General features: G+C 36.7%; 1 protein-coding gene and 1 long non-coding RNA gene across 3 annotated transcripts in view; one reads left to right on the top strand and one right to left on the bottom strand.

Moving 5' to 3' along the window:
- SYCP2L (synaptonemal complex protein 2 like) overlaps nucleotides 1–22413 on the bottom strand; it is an 87394-nt gene that overhangs the window by 19591 nt on the left and 45390 nt on the right. The window contains exons 21-23 of the mRNA XM_054685588.2: nucleotides 19448–19577; nucleotides 12128–12198; nucleotides 11911–11980 (exon numbers count right to left, since the gene is read on the bottom strand). Of these exons, the coding sequence (XP_054541563.1) occupies nucleotides 11911–11980; nucleotides 12128–12198; nucleotides 19448–19577 (271 nt within the window). The remainder of the gene's footprint in view (nucleotides 1–11910; nucleotides 11981–12127; nucleotides 12199–19447; nucleotides 19578–22413) is intronic.
- On the top strand, nucleotides 9–22331 carry LOC134810264 (uncharacterized). Of its 2 annotated transcripts, none has more exons than XR_010157895.1 (3): nucleotides 9–604; nucleotides 2089–2984; nucleotides 22059–22331. It is a non-coding gene; the product is annotated as an uncharacterized LOC134810264 (long non-coding RNA). The 2 variants fall into 2 exon arrangements; XR_010157894.1 differs by having other exon boundaries at nucleotides 547–604; nucleotides 1897–2984.

Raw genomic sequence — 22413 nt, 5'->3', positions numbered from 1 at the left:
GCCTCCTCACAGCTCAAGTGATTTTGAGAGACTCGAACATAGATTCCCATTTCAATTCAGCATAACACTAAATATTTTCTATTCTGATGTTCACTTTTATCCCAGACATGTCTGGTCCTCATCATCTTATCAATGGCACCACCATGGTTCACAGAGCCCTGGCTTTATGCTCAACTCCTCCTTTTCTTTGCTGCCCGCTTCTCCTCCATCCTCAAGGTTCTGCCTATGGAATGAATCCCTCCCTCTCTGAGTTCCTGCCCAAAGCCATCTCCCTAGAGGAAATCGTCAATCCTTCACCTTCAATTGTCACTTCCAAATCTCTCTCTTGCCTGAGCTCTCTCAAGCGGCCAACTTGTGTCTCCAAGTATTTGACATCTTTACTTCAAACCCCACTCGAGTCTATCCCTCCCACCTAAAACCACTCTCTCCCCCGCACTGTACCTTTAGTTGTGACATCATCTGACTTCTCTTTTGTCACATGCCTGTCTAGTTGCTGTTGGTTTTTCTCTCTGAAAGTTCTGGAATTCAGTTTCACTAATTCATTCCATGAATATGTGGACGTTACTATGTGCGAGAGGCAGGGCGATGCGGCTGGCAGATAGAGGTAAAGACAAAGTGACCCTTCCTCCACTCTGCTCCTGATATCCTGGTCTCCTTGTAGTTCCTTGGACATCCCAGGCACGGTCTTACCTCAAGGCCTTTGCACTTGAGACTCCTCTGACCTCTGACCAGAGCACTTCCCCATAGATCTGCACCAAGGATTTCTCCATCCATCTAACCTTAAATTTCAATGTAGCCTCCCAACTCTTCACACTCTCTTCCCAGCTTAATTTTCTTCTCAGCCTTTATCACATACAACATACTACATGTTTTACTTGTCCATCATCTGTCTCCCACACTAGAGGGTAAGGCCCAGTGAGGGCAGGCATTTTTTTTCTTCACTACCATATCCCTGACACCTACAGAAGTGTCTGGCACATAGTAGACACTCAATAAACATTTGTTCAACAAATGAATAGATGAATGCTGCAGAATACCCAAGCTCCTACAAATAAAACACCTGATATGCCCAATGGAGATCTCAATACAACAGATAAGAGTTTATTTCAATTCTCTTATTCTAATTCTCCTAGTGGTGAGGGTAGAGGTAGAGAAGCATCACAAGCTTTAGAGACCTAAATAGCCACTACATATTTGCTATAGTGGCCATGCTTTGGGCTACTGCTACAAATTTGCCACTAAGAAAAAAAAAAAGTTCCAGAAGGGGCAGAACAGGAAGTAAGGAAAAGAAACTGCCTTTATTAATAGACAAATAGCAATTAATACATTTAACACTTTAAGACAAATAGCAGTTAATACATTTAGCACTTTAAGATCTGATAAAACTACCTTTTGGAGGAATCTATAAATATATGAATTTGGAAAAAAAGAAAATTATAAATGAGAGGTAAGAAATACCAATTGAGAAAGAAAAAGGATGATCTCAAAGCAAAAAGGATTAAACTAGTAATAATAGTAACTAGTAATAACTATTAAGGACAGACCTCATGGGACACCCTAATTAGTATTCTATAATAGTACTTTCATAAACTGAAAAATTCATTAGAGATCACATTCCCATTCTGCAGAACTTAGAAAAGAAACAGCCAGTATCTGGCCTCTCTGTAATAAAAAAAGAAAAGAAACACATTAAGAAATACTCTTATCTGTGAGAGGCATCTTATAGGAGCTAGTACCTCTTTTCTTCTCATTGCACTTAGACTTAGGTGTGTCCATTTGTTTGAAGGGTTTGGATGGATATTTTCTGGGGGGATCCCGTCATTTCAAGGGCAAAGACTTTTAAAAATAAAAAAAAAGAACCCAATTACAACTCTATCCTTTTCTTTCGGCCTCAAGGCAAACAACATTCATGCTTGCATCTTCCGTGGTGTCTATACCGCAGTCAGGGCCAAAAGAAACCACTTAAAAAGGATTCCACCTAGCCTCAATTAGGCACTGATCAACAATCACCACGTTTCTTTTCCTTACTACCTGTTCTGCCCCTTCTGGAACTTTTTTTTTTTTTTTTTCTTGGTGGCAAATTTGTAGCAATAGCCCAAAGTTTGTCCTTGAATTTCAATGTTCCACCCCCATGCATACCTGGGGCAAAGCAAGGCATCTGTCAGCACAGACACTAGTTACATCCACCAAAGAGAGAAATCCAGGAACATCGTGTAAATAACCTGGTCACCCTTTGAATGAATTATGCGGAATTTGTGAACCTACTAACAAGGGATCATCCAGTTGGATGGCTTCAGGGACATGGAAATCACTAGACTTTTAGAAACCTTCTTCGAAGTGGCAGTGCTCGTGAAGTTCTTTACCTTTACCAAAGGCATGGCTCTCCAGAGAGCACAGGCTCCTGCACAAGAACCAGCACTTCATCAGGAGAGGCTGCAGGTACTAAGTGATGTCCTTGGCTCAGTTTTGTTTCCATGGTAACTGTATGCCACTTTTCACTAGCACGTTTCAACATTTTCATAACAGAGTTAAAACTAATACACAGAACACCTCAAAAATAAACACAAACGCAGTCAAGTCATCTTAAAAGAATGTGAAATCCATGTGTATGTGTTGGTGGCTGCAGAGGGGGTGTGCTCCTGCTCTCACAAGAACCCGGCTTTCTTCATTTCCAAGAAAAGTGAAGACAGGTACAATCTGAGGAGCTTCTGAACTTATCTTGGGTAGCCGACTGGGCACAAGTTTCAGTGAACGTATGTTTGGCGTCTGTGTTGTATTTTTCAACTTACAAAACTTCTGTTAAAAACAATGTTTAATGCCAGACCTATGGTTAACAGCCAAGCTCCCCTAAGTTAAGGCATTTTTTGAAACCTTGCTCTGAAGTGACACCCTGTGGTAAACAATGATAAAGGCCAACAGTCTTTCCTGAGCAAGAACACAATCTACCAAAAGATCCTCTGTGGTTTTCACAGCGCTTTCCCAAGGCAAGTACTTTGTTTACCGATGTTTATTAAGTGCTAAGAGTATGACAATTTAAAGACTATCTTTACTGTTGAATTACTCAGTTTGATGGGAACTACTAAATATCTTTTGTATAGATTAATGCAGTTAAGAATGGATAACTCAACTGATAATAAATATTTATTTGTGACTACATATAAATGCTTAAATAGCGAATCAAGCAAAGTTTCATCATTAAATGTTGGGTTTTCTTTTTGTTTGTTTCTTTTGAGACAGGGTCTTGCTTTGTCACCCAGGCTGGAATGCAGTGGCACGATCACAGCTCACTGCAGCCTCATCCTGCCAAGCTCAACCACCCCCATGTCAGCCTCCAGAGTAGCTGGGAACACAGGGACACGCCACCATGCCTGGCTAATGTTTTTGTAATTTTTGTAGAGACAGGGTCTCACTATGTTGCCCAGGCTGGTCTTGAACTCCTGAGCTCAAGCAATCTTCCTGCCTTGGCCTCCCAAAGTTCTGGGATTACAGGCATAAGCCACCATGCCCAGCCTTAAATGTTGGGTTTTCTAAGTTTCTTACTCCATTCCCTTGACAAATACTTATGGAGTGTGTCTATATGCCGGGCACTGAGCTAGGAAGGAGCTATCCTCCTGACTCCTTCCTGATTCTGGAGACCTCTCCAAGAAAGTAGATGAAGGCAAAATTCAAAATCTTAAAAAAATTATCCTCTGGCTGGGCATGTGGCTCATGCCTATAATCCCAGCACTTTGGGAGGCTGAGGTGACAGGTTGCTTGAGTCCAAGAGTTCAAGACGAGCCTAGCCAACATGTCAAATCCCTGTCTCTACGAAAATTACAAAAATCCGTTGGGTGTGGTGGCATGCACCTGTAGTCCTACCTACTTGGGAGGCTGAGGTGGGAGGATTGCTTAAGCCTGGGAGATCGAAGGCTGCAGTGACCCAAAATTGCACACCATACTCCAGTCTATCTGAGGGTCCCTCTGACACAAGTCTCTTCTTCTCTCCTAGCTTCTGTTGGAGAGCTGGAGGAGAGGCTCTAGTTAAAGGAGGGGCTCCTGCTGATCATACTACAAAAACAAAAGACCAATTGGACCTTAGACTGTATTTTCTAAAAGAAACATAAATCCTCTAATGAAAATGCTAAAAATATTTTTTGAAGTAATTCAGGCAAAAAGAACAAAAGGACAGTGATACCAGGAGGAAAGATGCAAAGAGGAATTGTGAGCAAAATGATTAAATCTGAGTGTAAATCTAATAAAACACTGAGTAAAGTAATACCAACAGAGAACATCTTACGAATTAAAAAAACTAGAGAAGCAGCCAAAGGGTCAGAAGAATAAGTACGGCACAGAACGCTCATGAAATTTGGATACAGTTTTCAACCATAAGGCAAGTCAAATTGGGTCTTAATATAAGCCCCAATAAATTCTAAACAAACAATATTGTACAGACTGTGTTTCTCTGACCATGTTGCAATAAGTTAGCAAAAGGTAATGAAAGGACAGCTTTAAAATAACCCATATGTTTGGAAACTAAATGTTCAGAAATGTGATTGAAGTTAGTGCTCAAAGGTCCTTCTTCTGTTTGGGATATGGTGAAAACATTTACTTGAAGCTTTTAAAAGGGTGTGTGTTAAAATTTCTAGGGTTAACTTTAGAAATAGGGGACGAAAACTTCCAAACTAGGAAAAGGGGGAAAATGATTAAAAATGATAAATCTAAATGAAGGCAAGGACAGAAAGAATAAAAGAATGAGAATGTGGGACAAAGACGAGAAAACTCAATCCAAATATATCAATGGAAGCACAATGGATTAATTGCTCCTATTAAAAGAGATTGTCAGATCAGATTTTTTAAATCCAGATATAAGCTCTTTATGTGATAGTCAGCAATTCACAAGGATGAAAAAAAGATTGAAAATAAAAGAATGGCAAAAAAAAAAAAAAAAGATGTATCAGGTAAATATTAGCCAAAAGAAAACTAGTGTTGCTTTATTGATATTAACTAAGTAAGAAGAGTTACTAGAGATGAACAGTCACTTCCTGATGCACCTAGTAGCACTGCCTCAAAACATATAAAATAGAACAAAGGATATAGATAAGTACATACAGAACACTTATGAAATTTGGATACCGTTTTCAGCCATAAGGCAAGTCCAGTTAGGCCTTAATGTAAGCCTAGATTTCCTTAATGTAAATCTAAAGGAAAGATATTGTACAGACTGTGTTTCTCTGACTATGTCGCAAAAAGTTAGCAATAAGTAACAAAAGTATCCCATATGCTTTGAAACTACATTAAATTTTACTAAATAACTGGGTTTTAAAAAATACATAAAAAGGAAGAACTACTAACCATCGATGGTAACAAAAGCACTAATATCAAAATGTGATATAGCCAAAGCATTTCTAAGAAAACTTAAATGCATTTATCAAGAAAACAGAAAGGTTAAAAACAAATGAGTATTTAACTCAAAAGCTGGAAAAAGAGCATCAGAATAAACATAAAGATATAAGAAGTAAAAACAGAAAAGAGCAGATAACAACGGAAGAGAAAACAATAGAAATAAAAACAGAGAAGAGTAACAAACCAAAATACCAATTCTTTAAAAGATGAGTTAGGTGGACCTCTAGTAAAACTTATCAAGAGTCAAAGATACAAATAAGCAAGTACACAATAAAAAGGAAACAACTACAATGATTAAAATTAAACATTAAGAAGCACACTAAAAAATATGATGCTAAGAGAGGCATTCCTAGAAAAACACAGAATTCCAAAACTGACCCAAGAAGAAATAGAGAACTTGGGTATATCAGTGGCTATTAAGGAAATTGAAATAATAACGTTTTCCCCCAAATTCCCCAAATTCCCAGGTGGTTTTACAAACTTTTAAAAAATAGTTAGTTCTTATCGTATATAAACTTTTCCAGCAAGAGAGAGAGCTGCCCAGCTTCCATCCACAGGCTAGTGTGACAGTGATTCCAATGCCAGATAATAGCAGTAGGAGAAAAGTACAGGTTTGTTCCACTCACGAGTGTAGATGTAAAGCTCATTAATAAGGTATTCACTAAATAAGTCCAACAATGTATTTTTTTTTAAATGTACCGCAATCAAATGAGGTTTATCCCAGGAACACAAGTATGGCTGAACAACATAATACCTATTGATATAATTTGTCATATTAATAAGCAAAAGGACCACCATACCCTTCTACTCTCTGTTTCTATGAGTTGTACTTTTAAAAATTCCACATATAAGTAAAACTATGCAGCATTGGTCTGTGTTTGGCTTCTTTCACTTAGCATAGAAGGGTGGTTACCAGGAATCAAGGGGTTGGGAAAACAGGGAGACATTGGTCAAAGGGCATAAACTTTCAGTTATTATATGAAAAATTCTAGAGACCTGAGATATGAATGGTGACTATAGCTAATAATAATGTATATGTACTTGAAATTGGCTGAGAGAGTAGATCTTTATTATTAACACACGCATACACACACACAAAGATAACTATGTGAGGGGATATGTAAATTAGCTTGATTATGGTAATCATTTCACAATGCATATGCATAACAAAATATCATATTAGATACCTTAAATATATACAATTTTTATTTGCCAATTATTCCTCAATAAAGCTGGAGGGAAAAAAAGAAACCAAAGGAGAAAATTCATTTGATTATCTTAGTTGATGCAGAAAAATGCATTTCATAACTTCAATACTTATGTATGATTTTTTAAAAACTCAGAGCAAATTATGAGTAGAAAGGAACTTCTTTAACCTGGTAAAAATTCAATACCAAAAATCTACTGCAAACATTTTACTTAACAGAGAAACTTTAGATGCATTTGCTATAAGATTAGAAAAAAGACAAGGATGCAGATTTTCACTGCTATGTTTAAGACATACTAAAGATATTGGCCAATGCTATGAAGAACAAAAAATAAGAGATGTAAGTATCAGAAGGGGAGAAAGAATCTATCATTTTTTGCAAGTAATAGAATCATCTACTTAGGACAACTAAGAGAATCAACAGATAAATTATTTGACCTAATAAGAGTTCAGCAAGGTTGCCAGATACAGGGTTATTTTATAAAAATTAACAGTATCGCTCTACTTTAGCAATAACAAATTTTAAAACAATAGTAACAAAATCATAAATACCTAGGAATTACCCCAAAATACATAAGCCCTTCACAGAGAAAACTTTAAAACTCAATAAAGGATGCAGACAATGACACAGATCAATAGAGAGACATTTCATACTCTTGTGTGGGATGGTTTAATATTTTAAAGATGTCACTTCTCTTCAAGTTAACTTATATATTTAATGCAATTTCTATCAAAATTCCAGTGAACTTAAGTAACTTGATCAACTTGGTCTAAATTTATATGAAAAAATAAGAAGTCCCTTGAACAACTAAAGTCAACTTTGAAAAAGAGGAAAGAAGATAAACTACTCTATTTAAACAAAGAAAAACAAGCTCAAAAATATCTTCAGGGAATAGGAACTACACAAAAGGACCTAGCAGCTCTAGAAAGAACCAAACAACTTCTAGAAATAAAAAATAAAATAAACATTCAACGATAGGTCCAGTATTAGATACTGGTGAACAGGTAGTTGTGAAAAACAGATGAAATTATCTAGCATGCAAATAAAGTGAAGGAATAGAAAATATGTAGGAGTGGGTAAAAGATGTGGAATCTAGTTGGAGTTCAAGCAGGAGAAAGAAGAATGAGCCAAAAGCAATATTTGAGGAGATAATTGCTGAGAATTTTCCAGAACTGATGAAAGACATGTCACATATTCCAGATTCCCTACAAATGCAAAGGAAGATAAACAAAAAGGTTTATCTTAGACGTATTTAGACTTACTTAGACAAATTTTAATAAGTGGAACATTACCAAGGATAAATGGAAAAAATCATATATATATTGAGGAGGAAAAAAAAAGGACAAATTACCTTTGAAGAATGACTGGTAAATTGACAGCTAAATTTTCATCAGGAAGAATAGAAAACAAAAACCAATTGAATAATTTCTTTGATGTATGATAGAAAAAAATTCTGCCAATATTGTATTCTTCACCCAGTAAAAGTTAATTCAAGAATAAAGGTTGAATGGGCATTTTCATAAAGCAAAAATTCAACCTCAAGTTTTAAAATAAAATTAAAGAACACCAACACATTATGTGGTTGGGGTAGGCCAATGGAATTCAAGGATCTTAGGTCTATATAATCTGGAGGAAAAGTAACACTAAATTAAATTTAGGCTTAGAAATTTACACATTATGTAAAAGTAACACTAGATTAACACTAAATTAAATTTAGGCTTAGAAATTTACACGTTATGGAAAAGTAACACTAGATTAAATTTAGGCTTAGAAATGACACATTATGATTTCTAAGTTAATCAGTAAATGAAAAAAGAAATAGAGTATATAACTACAAATGAGTAGAGGTAAAAAATACAATAAAAATACTTATGCAAAATGAAAAGAATGAGAGAAAACAGAATGGTTGGGGCACACAGAAAGTACAAAACAAATTGGTAGATATAATCCAAATATGGGGGAAAGTACATGAAATGTAAATGGACTAAATACTCCAGTTAAAAGACATACTATGAAATGAGGGGCAAGGAAGTCCAAATACAGGCTGTTTACAAGTTATATATATAACATTATGAAACACATACACATATGTCAGTCATGAAAAGACTTTTAGAAATTATACCATGCAAATTCTAAACGAAATAAACAGACTTCAAGACAAAAACATGACTAGATATAGGGGTCATCACTTCATAATGATAAGAGTTTTAATATGCCATAAGGCAAATATACAATAAGGTAAATATTTTACTTTTATCTAAAGACTTACTCTTTTTTTTTTTTTTTTTTTTTTTTTTTGAGATGGAGTCTCACTCTGTTACCCAGGCTGGAGTGCCATGGCACGATCTTGGCTCACCACAACCTCCGCCTCCCGGGTTCAAGTGATTCTCTTGCCTCAGCCTCCCAAGTAGCTGGGATTACAGGCATGCACCATCACACCTGGTTAATTTTTGTATTTTTAGTAGAGACAGTGTTTCCCCATGTTGGTCAGGCTGGTCTTGAACTCCTGACCTCAGGTGATCCACCCAGCTTGGCCTCCCAAAGTGCTGGGATTACAGGTGTGAGCCACCACGCCTGGCCTAAAGACTTATTATTTAGAAAAAAGATTTATAGGAAGCAAAAATTGAACAGAACCAGAAGAAAAAACCAGCAAATCCACAATCATAGCGAAAGGTTTTAATACACTTCTCTCAGCACTTGATAGAATAAGTAGACTGATTAAAAAACAGTAAGAATGTAAGATTTGAAGGACATAGGTAAGAAAAGTAACCTAATGAATATACATATATAGAGACACTGCACCCAATGATTGTGAAATATACTCTTTTAACCACAAATTAATATTTTTAAAAATTGGCATATACTAAGCCATAACGTACATCTCAAAATTTCAAAAGGTATAATCATACAGACAATGTTCTCTAGTCACAATGCAATCAAAGTAGAAAACAATAACAAAAAGATAGCTAAAAGCTCCTATACCACTGAGAATTAACAAATATACTTCTAACCAACATTTGGATCAATGAAGAAATCAAAATAAAAAATATTTTAGGCCGGGCACGGTGGCTCATGCCTGTAATCCCAGCACTTTGGGAGGCCGAGGCAGGCAGATCACCTGAGGTCAGGAGTTCAAGACAGCCTGGCCAACATGGCGAAACCCCGTCGCTACTAAAAATGCAAAATTAGCCGGGCATGGTGGCACATGCCTGTAATCCCAGCTACTTGGGAGGCTGAGGCAGGAGAATCACTTGAACCTGGGAGACAGAGGTTGCAGTGAGCCAAGATCACGCCACTGCACTCCAGCCTGGGTGACAGAGTGAGACTCTGTCTCAAAATAAAAAAATAAAAAATAATAATAATATTTTAAAGTAAATAATGACAAATATTATATATTATAATGTGTGGGATTCACCTAAAGCAGTACTTAGAGAGAAATGAATAGCATTAAATGTAGTAATATAGGAAATAATATATAATATGTTTTTGGTAGGTAAGAATTTCATATGACTAACCACAGAGGAAAGATGAAAGAGAATTTATTAAAATTAAAAGCTTTGATTTATCAAAAAAAGCAATCTTAAACAGATTATACAGAGAGAGAAGTACAGACCACACAGTGGAAGAAGATATTTACAAGCCACATAATCAAGGACGAGTGTCCAGAATGTATTACGAAGAATTCCTAGGAATCAATATAAGAAGATAATTCTATAGACAACTAGGCAAGACGTGTTAGACACTACACAAGAGGAAATTCAAATGGCTAACAAACCCACAAAATTATGCTAAATTTCAATCAGGGATATTTGAATTAAAACTTCAGTGTCCACACACACATATATCAGAAATTTAAAATACCAAGTGTTGGTGAGGATGTAAAGCAACAGGACTCTCATATACGGCTGGTGGAAAAGTAAAAGATACAGTCACTTTGAGAAAGTTTGGCATACGTAAAATTGTTAAAGGTATACATATTCTATAACCCAGCAATTATACTCCTAAAAATGTGCCTAGACAAGATTTTTAACATGTGTATCAGGAGAGAGTTCATGATTCTTCATAGTGGCATTATTTCTAACAACCCAAACTGCAAAAATCCAAATATCCCACAGCACTGGAATGGATTTTTAAATATGGTATTTTCATGTAACTGCATGCTAAATAGTAAAGAAATATGCCTCAATTACACACATTAGCATGAATGGATCTCACAAATGATTGAGCAAAAGAAGCCACATATAATGTATATAGTATAATGTCATTTGTTTACATTTAGAATCAGATAAAACTAAACTGTATATTATTTAGGGATACATATGGAGAAAGCAAAATTATAAAGAGAAGTAACTGAAGGATTTTTACAAAAGTCATAAGTCATTACCTCTATGAGGGATGGAAGAAATTAATAAGTAATAATCTGGTATGGAAGGATTCTAAGCCAATGGCAATTTTCTAGTTCCCAATTTGAGCTGTGGTTACACAGATGTTCACTTTATAGTCATTCTTTAAACTGTACACATCTATCTCTTCTGAATGTATGGTATTTCTCACAACGCACAAATGAACAAAAAAGCAGAGACTCAGACATAAAATTAAGGGGAGGGGGTGGGATGGGTTTCAGATAAAGCATACCAGGATTTTGAAAGCAATAGTAATGTTATATTCCTAAAACAGGATGATGGTTTGCAGATATTTGTTGCATTAATATTCTAAATATCCTACACATATTTATAACTAGTTGAATCCTTTCGATACGTAATTTTAAAAGTAGAGAAAAAAATGCAGTCAAGAAACATCATAAACAGTAGAAAAGTATTATATTAACTCATTACATTATATTAGATACAACATTGTGAACCAGACTGGAAATCTTCATACCACTGTTAACATGAGTAAATGAACTCAGAAGTTTTAATAATTTGACCACACAATGTTTTAGAACATTTCTTATAAACCACAAGTGACCTACATGCTTGAGAATGAAATAAGCTCTGGATGAGATCCTTAGCAAAGTACCGCCACTGTGCCCTCCCCTGAGGCTGGAGAGAAGGTGTGACTGGCTGGTGGGATTCAGGTCCCAGGCTATACCTTCCTTGGCACAAGAGGTCCTCGTTCCTGAATGGAGCCCCCCATTTTTCCTCCTAACCTTCATGAACATTTAGAACTAGTAAGCAGCTCACACTGCTCCCTCCACGGCCTGGCAATAGTCACTGTGCAAAGTGACTTGATCTGCAATCTGAGTAACAGCCCAGTCTGCCAAAATCAGATTAATTTCATTTTATTCTGCGCACACACAAAAAAAGTACTATTCTCTTACCTTTGTCTTCCAAGTTTCTCAGCTTATGTTTCAAGCTAGTACTTTCTGTTAGTGATTCTTGGTTCACAATCTTAAAAACAAAACAGACCACAAATTACGTCCTTTATGGCAAAGCAAGAAACAAGTGGTGTACTCGTCATAAGGAATAGCCAATGTGTTATGCAAATATGATATTAATTCTGGAAAATCAGATGAATAACCAACAATTAAATAGTACCTCAGGTTTTTCTTCATCTTCTGAGTGCTTCAAGGAAGAGAGCTCACTCAGTGAGTGAGGATCTTGAAGCTCTGAGCATTAGAGAGAAGTTTCAAGTGAATACACGCCAAGTAACAAAGCAATAAGAATTCACTATCATTCTAGATATTAAATCTCATCATCAAAAAAAAGGAACACAGTTCTAAGTGAAACAAAAATCTACTGACTGTGTCTTTCGGGACATGAATTCTTTTTTATTATAAAGTTTTAGGGTACATGTGCACAACGTGCAGGTTACGTATGTATACATGTGCCATGTTGGTGTGCTGCACCCATTAACTCATCATTTAACATTAGGTATATCTCTTAATGCTATCCCTCCCCCCTCCCCCCACCCCACAACAGGCCCCAGTGTGTGATGTTCCCTTTCCTGTGTCCATGTGTTCTCATTGTTCAATTCCCACCTATGACTGAGAACATGTGGTGTTTTTCATCCTTGCGATAGTTTGCTGAGAATGATGGTTTCCAGCTTCATCCATGTCCCTACAAAGGACATGAAATCATCATTTTTTATGGCTGCATAGTATTCCATGGTGTATATGTGCCACATTTTCTTAATCCAGTCTATCGTTGTTGGACATTTGGGTTGGTTCCAAGTCTTTGCTATTGTGAATAGTGAAGCAATAAATATACCTGTGCATGTGTCTTTATAGCAGCATGTTTTATAATCCTTTGGGTATATACCCAGTAATGGGATGGCTGGGTCAAATGGTATTTCTAGTTCTAGATCCCTGAGGAATCACCACACTGACTTCCACAATGGTTGAACTAGTTTACACTCCCACCAACAGTGTAAAAGAAAAGTGTTCCTATTTCTCCACATCCTCTCCAGCATGTTGTTTCCTGACTTTTTAATGATCGCCATTCTAACTGGTGTGAGATGGTATCTCATTGCGGTTTTGATTTGCATTTCTCTGATAGCCAGTGATGGTGAGCATTTTTTCATGTGTCTGTTGGCTGCATAAATGTCTTCTTTTGAGAAGTGTCTGTTCATATCCTTTGCCCACTTTTGGATGGGGTTGTTTTTTTCTTGTAAATTTGTTTGAGTTCATTGTAGATTCTGGATATTAGCCCATTGTCAGATGAGTAGATGGCAAAAATTTTCTCCCATTCTGTAGGTTGCCTGTTCACTCTGATGGTAGTTTCTTTTGCTGTGCAGAAGCTCTTTAGTTTAATTAGATCCCATTTGTCAATTTTGGCTTTTGTTGCCATTGCTTTTGGTGTTTTAGACACGAAGTCCTTGCCCATGCCTGTGTCCTGAATGGTATTGCTGAGGTTTTCTTCTAGGGTTTTTATGGTTTTAAGTCTAACATTTAAGTCTTTAATCCATCTTGAATTAATGTTTGTATAAGGTGTAAGGAAGGGATCCAGTTTCAGCTTTCTACATACGGCTAGCCGATTTTCCCAGCACCACTTATTAAATAGGGAATCCTTTCCCCATTTCTTGTTTTTGTCAGGTTTGTCAAAGATGAATTCTTATTAGGTTTGTACATCTGTAGTTAAGATTAACAGCCAGTTACTTCAACTAGATCGGCACCTTAAGGAGCTGCCCATATAACACGGGCAGGGATTCTTCCACCTCAATCTTGTGATTCTTCTCTCCCTTAGAAACCCCTCCCTTATTGCCTCTTACTCTTTTTTGATGATTTGATATACATATATACGGTGTAATGATTATCACTTTCAAATCGATGAACACATCCATCACTACCTGTGCTGTATATTACATCCCCAGAACTTGTTCATGTTATGCCTGAAAGTTTATATCCTTCGAGGACCATCTCCTCTTTCCCCCCACCTCCTAGCACCTGGCAACCACTGTTCCATTCTCTGTTTCTATGAGTTTGACTTTTTTACATTCCGTATATATGTGAGATTATATAGTATTTGTCCTTTAGTGACTAGCTTATTTCACTTACTATAATGTCCTCCAGGTTTATCCATGTTGTTGCATATGGCCTGATTTCCTTCTTTTTTGAGGCTGAATAGTATTCCATTATTAATATATACCACATTTTCTATATTCATTCATCCACTGACCAGTGCTTAGGCTGATTCCATATCCTGGCTATTGTGAATAATGCTGCAATAAACATGGGAGTGCAGATCTCTCTTCAAGATGCTGATTTTATCTGCTTTGGATATATACATGGAAGTGGGATTGATGGATTCTATACAATTCTAATTTTTTTGAGAAAACACCATACTGTTTTCCACAATAGTTGCATCAGTTTACATTCTCTCCAACAGTGTACAATTGTTCCCTTCTCTCCATACCCTTGCCAACACTTGTTATCTCCTGTCTTTTCGATAATAGCTATCTGGACAGGTGTGAGATATCACATTATGGTTTTGATTGGCATTTCTCTAATGATCAGTGATGTTGAGTACATATACCCATTAGCCATTTGTGCATCTTTTTTGGAAAAATGTCTATTCAGCTTCTTTACCCATTTTTAATTAGGTTATGTGTTGTCTTGCTTTTGAGTTGTGGAAGTTATTTTGAATATTAACCCCTAACCTATTATCAGATATATGATTTGCAAATATTTTCTCCCATTCTTTAGGTTGTCTTTCCATTTGATTGATTGCTTTCTTTGCTGTGCACAAGATTTTTAGTATGACATAGTCCCAAAAGTTTATTGTGCTATTAGGGTTGTATGCAAGAAATCATTGCTAAGACCAATGTCAAAGAGCTGTTTCCCTATTTTTGTCTTGTACAGTTTTAGATCTTAAAGTCTTAACCTATTTTGAGTTGATTTTTGTATATGGTATAAAACAAAGGCCCAATTTCATTGTTTAGTATGTGGATAACCAGTTTTCCCAAAACATTTATTGAAGACGCTTTCCTTTCCTCATTGTGTATTCTTGGTGCCCTTTTCAAAGATTAAGTGGCCATATATATGTGTAGGTTTATGTCTGGGCCCATAATGTTATCTTGGCCTATGTGCCTGTCTCTATGGCAGTACTATACTGTTTTGATTACTATAGTTTTTGAATACACTTTGAAATCAGAAAGTGTGATGCCTCCAGCTTTATTCCTCTTTCTCGAGATTGCTTTGGCTATTTAGGATCTTTTGTGGTTCCATATAAATTTTAGGATAGTTTTTTCTATTTCTGTGAAAAATGCCAGTAGAAATTTGATAGCAGTTGAATTGAATCTGTATATTGCTTTGGATAATAAGGACATTTTAACAATTCTTCCAATCCATGTACATAGGATATTCTTCCATTTATTTGTGTCTTCAATTAATTTCATCAATGTCTTATAGTTTTCAGATTATGATCTTTCACCTCCTTGGTTATTTTTATGTGTTTTTTGTAAGCTATTATAAATGAAATTTTCTTTTTTTTTGAGATGGAGTCTCGTTGTGTCCCCCAGGCTGAAATGCAGTGGCGTGATCCCAGCTCACTGCAACCTGCACCTCCTGGATTCAAGCAATTCTCCCGCCTCAGCCTCCTGAGTAGCTGGGACTACAGGAGTGTGCCACCATGCCTGGCTAATATTTTGTATTTTTAGTAGAGATGGGGTTTCACTGTGTTAGCTGGGATGGTCTCGATCTCCTGACCTCGTAATCCGCCGGCCTTGGCATCCCAAAGTGCTGGGATTACAGGCATGAGCCACCATGCTTGGCTGAGATTTTCTTGATTTCTTTCTTAGACAGTTTACTGTTAGTGTCTAGAAATGCAACTGATTTTTGTTTTGTTTTGTTGAAACCCAGAAACAAACCCCACAACTGATTTTTGTATGTTGATTTTGTATCCTGCAACTTTACTGAATTCATTTATTAGTTCTAACAGTTTTTTGGTGAAGCCTTTAGTTTGATATATGTAAAATCATGTCATCTTTAAACAAAAACAATTTAACATCTTCCTATTTTGATGTCTTTTATTTCTTTTTCTTGCCTGGATAGAACTGGGTAGGACTTCCAGTACTATGTTAAACAGAAGTGGCAAGAGTAGACACCTTTGTCGTATTCCTGATCTTAGAAGAAAAGCTTTCAGCTTTTCACCATTGAGTGGAATGCTAGCTCTGGGCTTGTCATATATGGCCTTTTTAATATTGAGGTGCATTCTATATGTACCTAATTTGTTGAAAGTCATTATGAAAGGATGTTAAATTTTGTCAAATGCTTTTTTTGCATCTATTGAAATGATTCTATGAATTTAACCTTCATTCTCTTAATGTGGTTTATCACATTTATTGATTTGCATATATGGAAACTTCCTTGAATCTCAGGGATAAATCCTACTTTAACATGGTGTATAGTCCTTTTAATGTGCTATTTAGTAAGTTTTGCTAGTATTTTTGAGGGTTTTTACATATACGTTCATCAGAGACATTGGCCTGTAATTTTCTTTTCTTGTAGCATTCTTATCTGGCTTTGACAAGAGGGTAATGCTGGCCTCATAAAATGGGTTTGGAAGTGTTCTGTCCACCTCAGTTTTTTGGAAGAGTTTGAAAAGGATTGGCATTAATTTTTCTTTAAATACTTGGTAGAGTTCACCAGTGAAACCGTCTGGCTCTGGGCTACTCTCCGTTGGGAGGTTTGATTACTGATTTGATCTCCTTACTCATTATGGGTCTGTTCAGCTTTTCTATTTCTTTATATTCAGTCTTGGTAGGTCGCATGTTTCTAGAAACTCACCCATTTCTTCTAGGTTATCCAATTTGTTGGTGTATAATTTGTTTGTTGTAATGGCTTATGATCCTTTGTAGTTCTGTGGTATCAGTTGTAGTGTCTCCTTTTTCATTAACAGTTTTTTTTTGAGTCCTCTCTTTCTCTTGGTTAGTCTAGCTAAAGGTCTGTCAATTTCATTCTTTCCAAACACAAACTCTTAGTTTCATTGACCATTTCTATTGTCTTTCTAGTGCCTACTTCATTTATTTATGCCTTAATATTTGTTATTTTCTTCGTTAAGCTGACTTTGGGTTTAGTTTCTTCTTTTTTAGTTTCTTGAGGGGTGAAGTTACTTGGGATTTTCCTTTTTTCTTAATGTAGGTATTTATTGCTAATAAACTCCCCTTTTAACACTGCTCTTGCTGCATCCCGTAAATTTTGGTATGTTTCCATTTTCATTTATCTCAAGATTTTTTAATTTCCCTTTTAATTTATTTGATCCATTGGTTATTTGGGAGTGTGTTGTTTAATTTCCATGTATTTGTGAATTTTCCAATCTTCCTCCTGCTATTATTTCTAGTTTCATACTGCTGTGATCAGAAAGGCCTCTGAGATTATCTCAATCTTTTCAAATTTGTTAAGATGTATTTTGTAGCCCAACATATGATCAATTCTGGAGAATGTCCCATGCGCACTGTACACTGGAGAAGAATATGTGTTCCACTGCTGTTAGATGGAATGTTCTGTATATGTTAGATTCATCTGGTCTACAGTATTATTCAAGCCACTGTTTCCTTATTGATTTTCTTTCTGGATAATCTATGGACTATTGAAGGTGGGGTAATTAAAGAACTCTGTTATTGTATTGCTATTTCTCTCTTCAGGTCTATTAATATTTGCTTGATACATTTAGGTGCTGTAATGTTGGGTGCATATATATATTTACAATTGCTATTTCCTGTTGATGAATTAACCCTTTTATCATCATCTAGTCTTTGTCTCTTGTGACAAATTTTGACAGAAAGTCTATTTTGCCTGATGTAGGTATAGCCACATCCCTGCTCTCTTTTGATTGCCATTTGCATGGAATATCTTTTTCCGACCCTTCACTTTCAGTTTATATCTGTCCTTAAGGTACAGTGAGTCCCCTGTAAGCAGCAGATTGCTGAATCTCACTTTTTTCTATCCATTCAACCACTCTGTGTCTTTCGATTGGAGAATTTAATCCATTTAAAGTAATTATTGATAGGTAAAAACTTAGTATTGCCATTTTGTTGATTGTTACTCTTTTGTAGTAACTTTGTTCCTTTCTTCCCTATCTTGCTCTCTTCCTTCCTTTTATTCTATTTTTTTTTCTTTGTGAGATAGAGTCCCACTCTGTCGCCCAGGCTGGAGTGCAGTGGCTCACTGCAACCTCTGCCTCCCGGTTCAAGCAATTCTCCTGTCTCAGCCTCCCGAGTAGCTGGGACTACAGGTGCCTGCCACCATGCCTGGCTAGTTTTTGTATTTTTAGTAGAGACGAGGTTTCACTATATTGGTCAGGCTGGTCTCGAACTCCTGACCTCAGGTGATCTGCCCGCCTCAGCCTCCCAAAGTGCTGGGATTACAGGAGGGAGCCACTGTGCCTGACCCCTTTTATTCTTTAATGTTACATTTTCCTCTCTACTTTTTGATTTTCCCTACTTATTTTCTTCCAGTGGCAGCTACACTAACAGATTGTTATTGAAGTACTTACTAAATATCATTGTATGCCTGGCAATGTGCTGAACTGCAGAATAATGAACAATATTAATATTGTTATTAATAATAAAATCATATTATTAACAAACTTAAAAACACAGTCAAAATAAAATACAGTGAGGGTTAAGAAAAAGCCTATAGGTTAAGGGTTGGCAAACTCTGGCCCCTAAGTCAAATCCAGTCTGCTACCTGATTTTATAAATAAAGTTTTATGGAAAGACAGCCACCCCATTGGCTTACATCTTATCCATGGCCAATTTTGTGCAACAACTGCAGAGTTGAATAGTCACAACAGAAACCATATGGATCAAGTCCGGCCATGGTGGCTCACGCCTGTAATCCCAACACTTTGGGAGGGCAAGGTGGGCAGATCACTTGAGGTCAGGAGTTCCAGACTGGACTGGCCAACATGGTGAAACTCCGTCTCAACTAAAAATACAAAAATTAGCCGGCCATGGGAGGCTGAGGCAGGAGAATCGCTTGAACCTGGGAGGCGGAGGTTGCAGTGAGCCAGGATCACACCACTGCACTCCAGCCTGGGTGACAGAGCAAGACTCCATGTCAAAAAAAAAAGAAAAGAAAAAGAAACCATATGGATCAAAAAGCAAAAAATATTTACTATTGGAACCTTACAAAAAATGTTTACCAACCCCTGCTACAGGTCATCATTTGAGATGTCTTGCTTCTTTAAAAAAAGAAGAGACCAGCAATTCTTGGGTACAAGATGATCTCAAATGGCACAGCAAAATTAAAACATCATATCCTCTGTTAATTTGCTAATAAGAGACATTAAGGTAAAGAACAATGTTATCTTCATATTTTCTTTAATAGATATTAAAATAAAAATGTTTTGTTTACTTCAAACTACCTTTCCCAAATACAAATTTTTTCCTATGTAAGTCAACAGAAAATCATGTACCTGTTTTCTGGGCAGAATCTTCAGCAGTCAAAAAAGCAAAACTATCTTGGAATTTTTGTTCAGAAGTCTTTGGAGATGTGGTGTTATTTTGCTTGGGTATTTCTTTCTCTGATGGTGATAGAAGCTTAGCCTAAAATATAGTATCTTTTTTAAGTGTTAATATTCATAATTAAAAACAAGTTATCAAAATATTCTAAGACATTTTCAATATTACTTTAAGAAGCTTAAGTATTAGATTTACTCCATTTGAAAATAAATGCTAATTCTACTAAGAATTTCTGTGTGTTTTTAGTTGAGGGGTGGATATTAGCTTAATGCCATGGTACTGAATCTGAATTAGGTCATTTACTCTTTCTCGAGATACAGAAATGAAAATCTCATGAATCCTTGGAAATCAGAAATTCTGTTAGGTAAAAAGAGAAAGGCTGGCACCTGATCCCAGACTCTGGTTTTTACAGTTGGAAAGAATCTTACAGATTCTTGAATTTCCAATTTCCAGTTATCTTTTTTAAGATGGAATCACTCTGTCACCCAGGCTGGAGTGCAGTAGTGTGATCTCAACTCACTGCAACCTCCACCTACTGAGTTCAAGCAATTCTCGTGCCTCAGCCTCATGAGTAGCTGGAATCATAGGCACGCGCCACCACACCCAGCTAATTTTTTTGTATTTTATTAGAGATGGGGTTTCGCCATGTTGGCCAGGCTGGCCTCAAACTCCTGACCTCAGGTGATCTGCCCGCCTTGGCCTCCCAAAGCGCTGGGATTACAGGCATGTGCCACCGCACCCAGCCAATTTCCAGTTGTCTTCTAATTGCTCTGCATTCAAGTACTGCTCCCCTCAAATGGACAATAGATTCAAACCTTGACTCTTTGAATTATTTTTAAAGTATATATTGAGACAGAAATGTTTTCCTTAGGAGCTACAACATTACTATTTTCATTAATTTAAAATTACCTTAAAGACATTTTCAAATAATAGTACTTTCATTAAATACATTAATATAAACCAAAGGGGAGGGAGAATAAAGCAAGCTTATTTCAGAGATTTAGTTAAGAGAGAGACAGAGTGCACGAGACAGAGACAGAGGGAATGTGCCTGTCTAAAGTCCTAGGTCAAAGCAAAGCGACTACTCATTTAAACATTCCTGCTCTACCTGCCCCTATTCTATTACAGCATGAGAACTGATCTGCCTAATGATCCTAGTGAAAATCCTAAATGATCAATGATTCAATTATATTTCCTTTACTCAGCTTACTAAGCTAAGAAAATAAAATATCTAACAATTAGAATTAGTGTAAGGGGATACTAGATTTAAATTTTAATTAGCAGGAAAATTACATTAACTAAATCCTTCCTTCTTGAGGATTAATTGAGTTAATTGAGATTTTACTGCAGTAAATAAAATTCTGACTGCATTTTTACTGAATAGGAAATTTCTCCTTGTGCTTTCATTCAAAGTTTGGTATAAATGCTATTGAGCTTCTCTTTTTAATTTTTCAAAGACACATCTAATAAACGTAGCCACAAAAAAATAAATACTAAGATCGTAAGACCCCTGAATTGGAAGAACGTGAAGTCATATTTCAGTAGATAACTCGAAGTGTGGTCTCGAAGTGTGGTCTAGACTGGCACATGAGCAGTATCTGGGAACTTGATGGAAATGCAAATTCTCAAGTCCCATCTATTCAATTCAAAACTCTAGGGACAGGACCCAGCAATCTATGTTTTAGCAAGCCATCCTGGTCATTGTGATGGCCACTAGTGTTTGGGAACCACTGCTCTGTATCAGGGGTTGGCAAACTAATCTGTTGCTGTTCTTGAAAGCAAAGTTTTATTAGAACACAGCATACCCATGTGTTTCCATTCCGTCTCTGGCTGTTTTCTGGCTACAAAGGCAGAGGTGAGTAGTTGCCAAAGAGATTGCATGGCTCAGAAAGCCAAAAGTATTTACTATCTGGCCCTTTACAGAAAAAATTTGCTGACCTGACCTCTGCTGTAAATTATTCTCTTATACAGAGAGAAGTATATTTTTGAATACCAGTATCTGTAGAAAGTCAGCAATGCCCTCACTGAAAATCAACATAGATTTCTTGCCAGGGGCACAGCTTAAATTTATAGATTTTTTAAGCTGTGGCAAGGCACGGTGGCTCATGCTTGTAATCCCAGCACTTTGAGAGGCCAAGGCAGGTGGATCACTTGAGATCAGGAGTTCGAAACCAGCCTGGCCAACATGGCAAAACTCTGTCTCTACTGAAAATACAAACATTAGCTGGGCGTGGTGGCAGACGCCTGTAATCCCAGCTACTCAGGAGCCTGAGGCAGGAGAATCACTTGAACCTGAGAGGTGGTGGTTGCAGTGAGCTGAGATCGCACTACTGCACTTCAGCCTAGGTGACACAGCAAGACTCTGTCTCAAAAAAAAAAAAAAAAAAAAAAAAAGATTTTTAAAGCTGTGGTATTTCTTTGGTGTTTATTTCAAATAAAAGCTGTATTACTAGAAACTGTTCTTTGGGTCCATTTCTAACTGATAACTCATTATTTCAGGTTGAACTATTCGATGAATAAATACTTACTCTGGCTCATAGGTTTAACCCACCCCTCTCCTTACAGAGCATGAGAGCCCTTCAGGTGGACAGAGGGCAACACACTCCAGGCTGATGGAAGACAGAAGATGAAGATGTGATTAAAACCCTAACCAAACTATTTCTGCATGAGCAAGCGGGGCACTGTCGATACTCTCAGAATCACAGCAGCCGCTCCTTATAAACCGCTCTGAACTTGCTGATATGCTCTGTACTGTATACACAGCTTATATGACACAAAACACAAACCAACTGCTGAGAGAGGTAATTCAGTGAATAAACGGCAAAAGTTGGCTTTGAATTGGTGCAGACATTGCTGTCTCTATTCTTAACTACTTTGATATAAAACAAGGATAAGTGAAGGGAAATGAAGAAACTTTGAG

This window comes from Pan troglodytes, chromosome 5, assembly GCF_028858775.2.
Source record: "Pan troglodytes isolate AG18354 chromosome 5, NHGRI_mPanTro3-v2.0_pri, whole genome shotgun sequence".
In the NCBI taxonomy this organism is placed as follows: Eukaryota; Metazoa; Chordata; class Mammalia; order Primates; family Hominidae; genus Pan; species Pan troglodytes.
The sequence above is the reverse complement of the archived record's forward strand: the minus strand, read 5'-3'. Positions and strand labels throughout refer to the sequence as shown.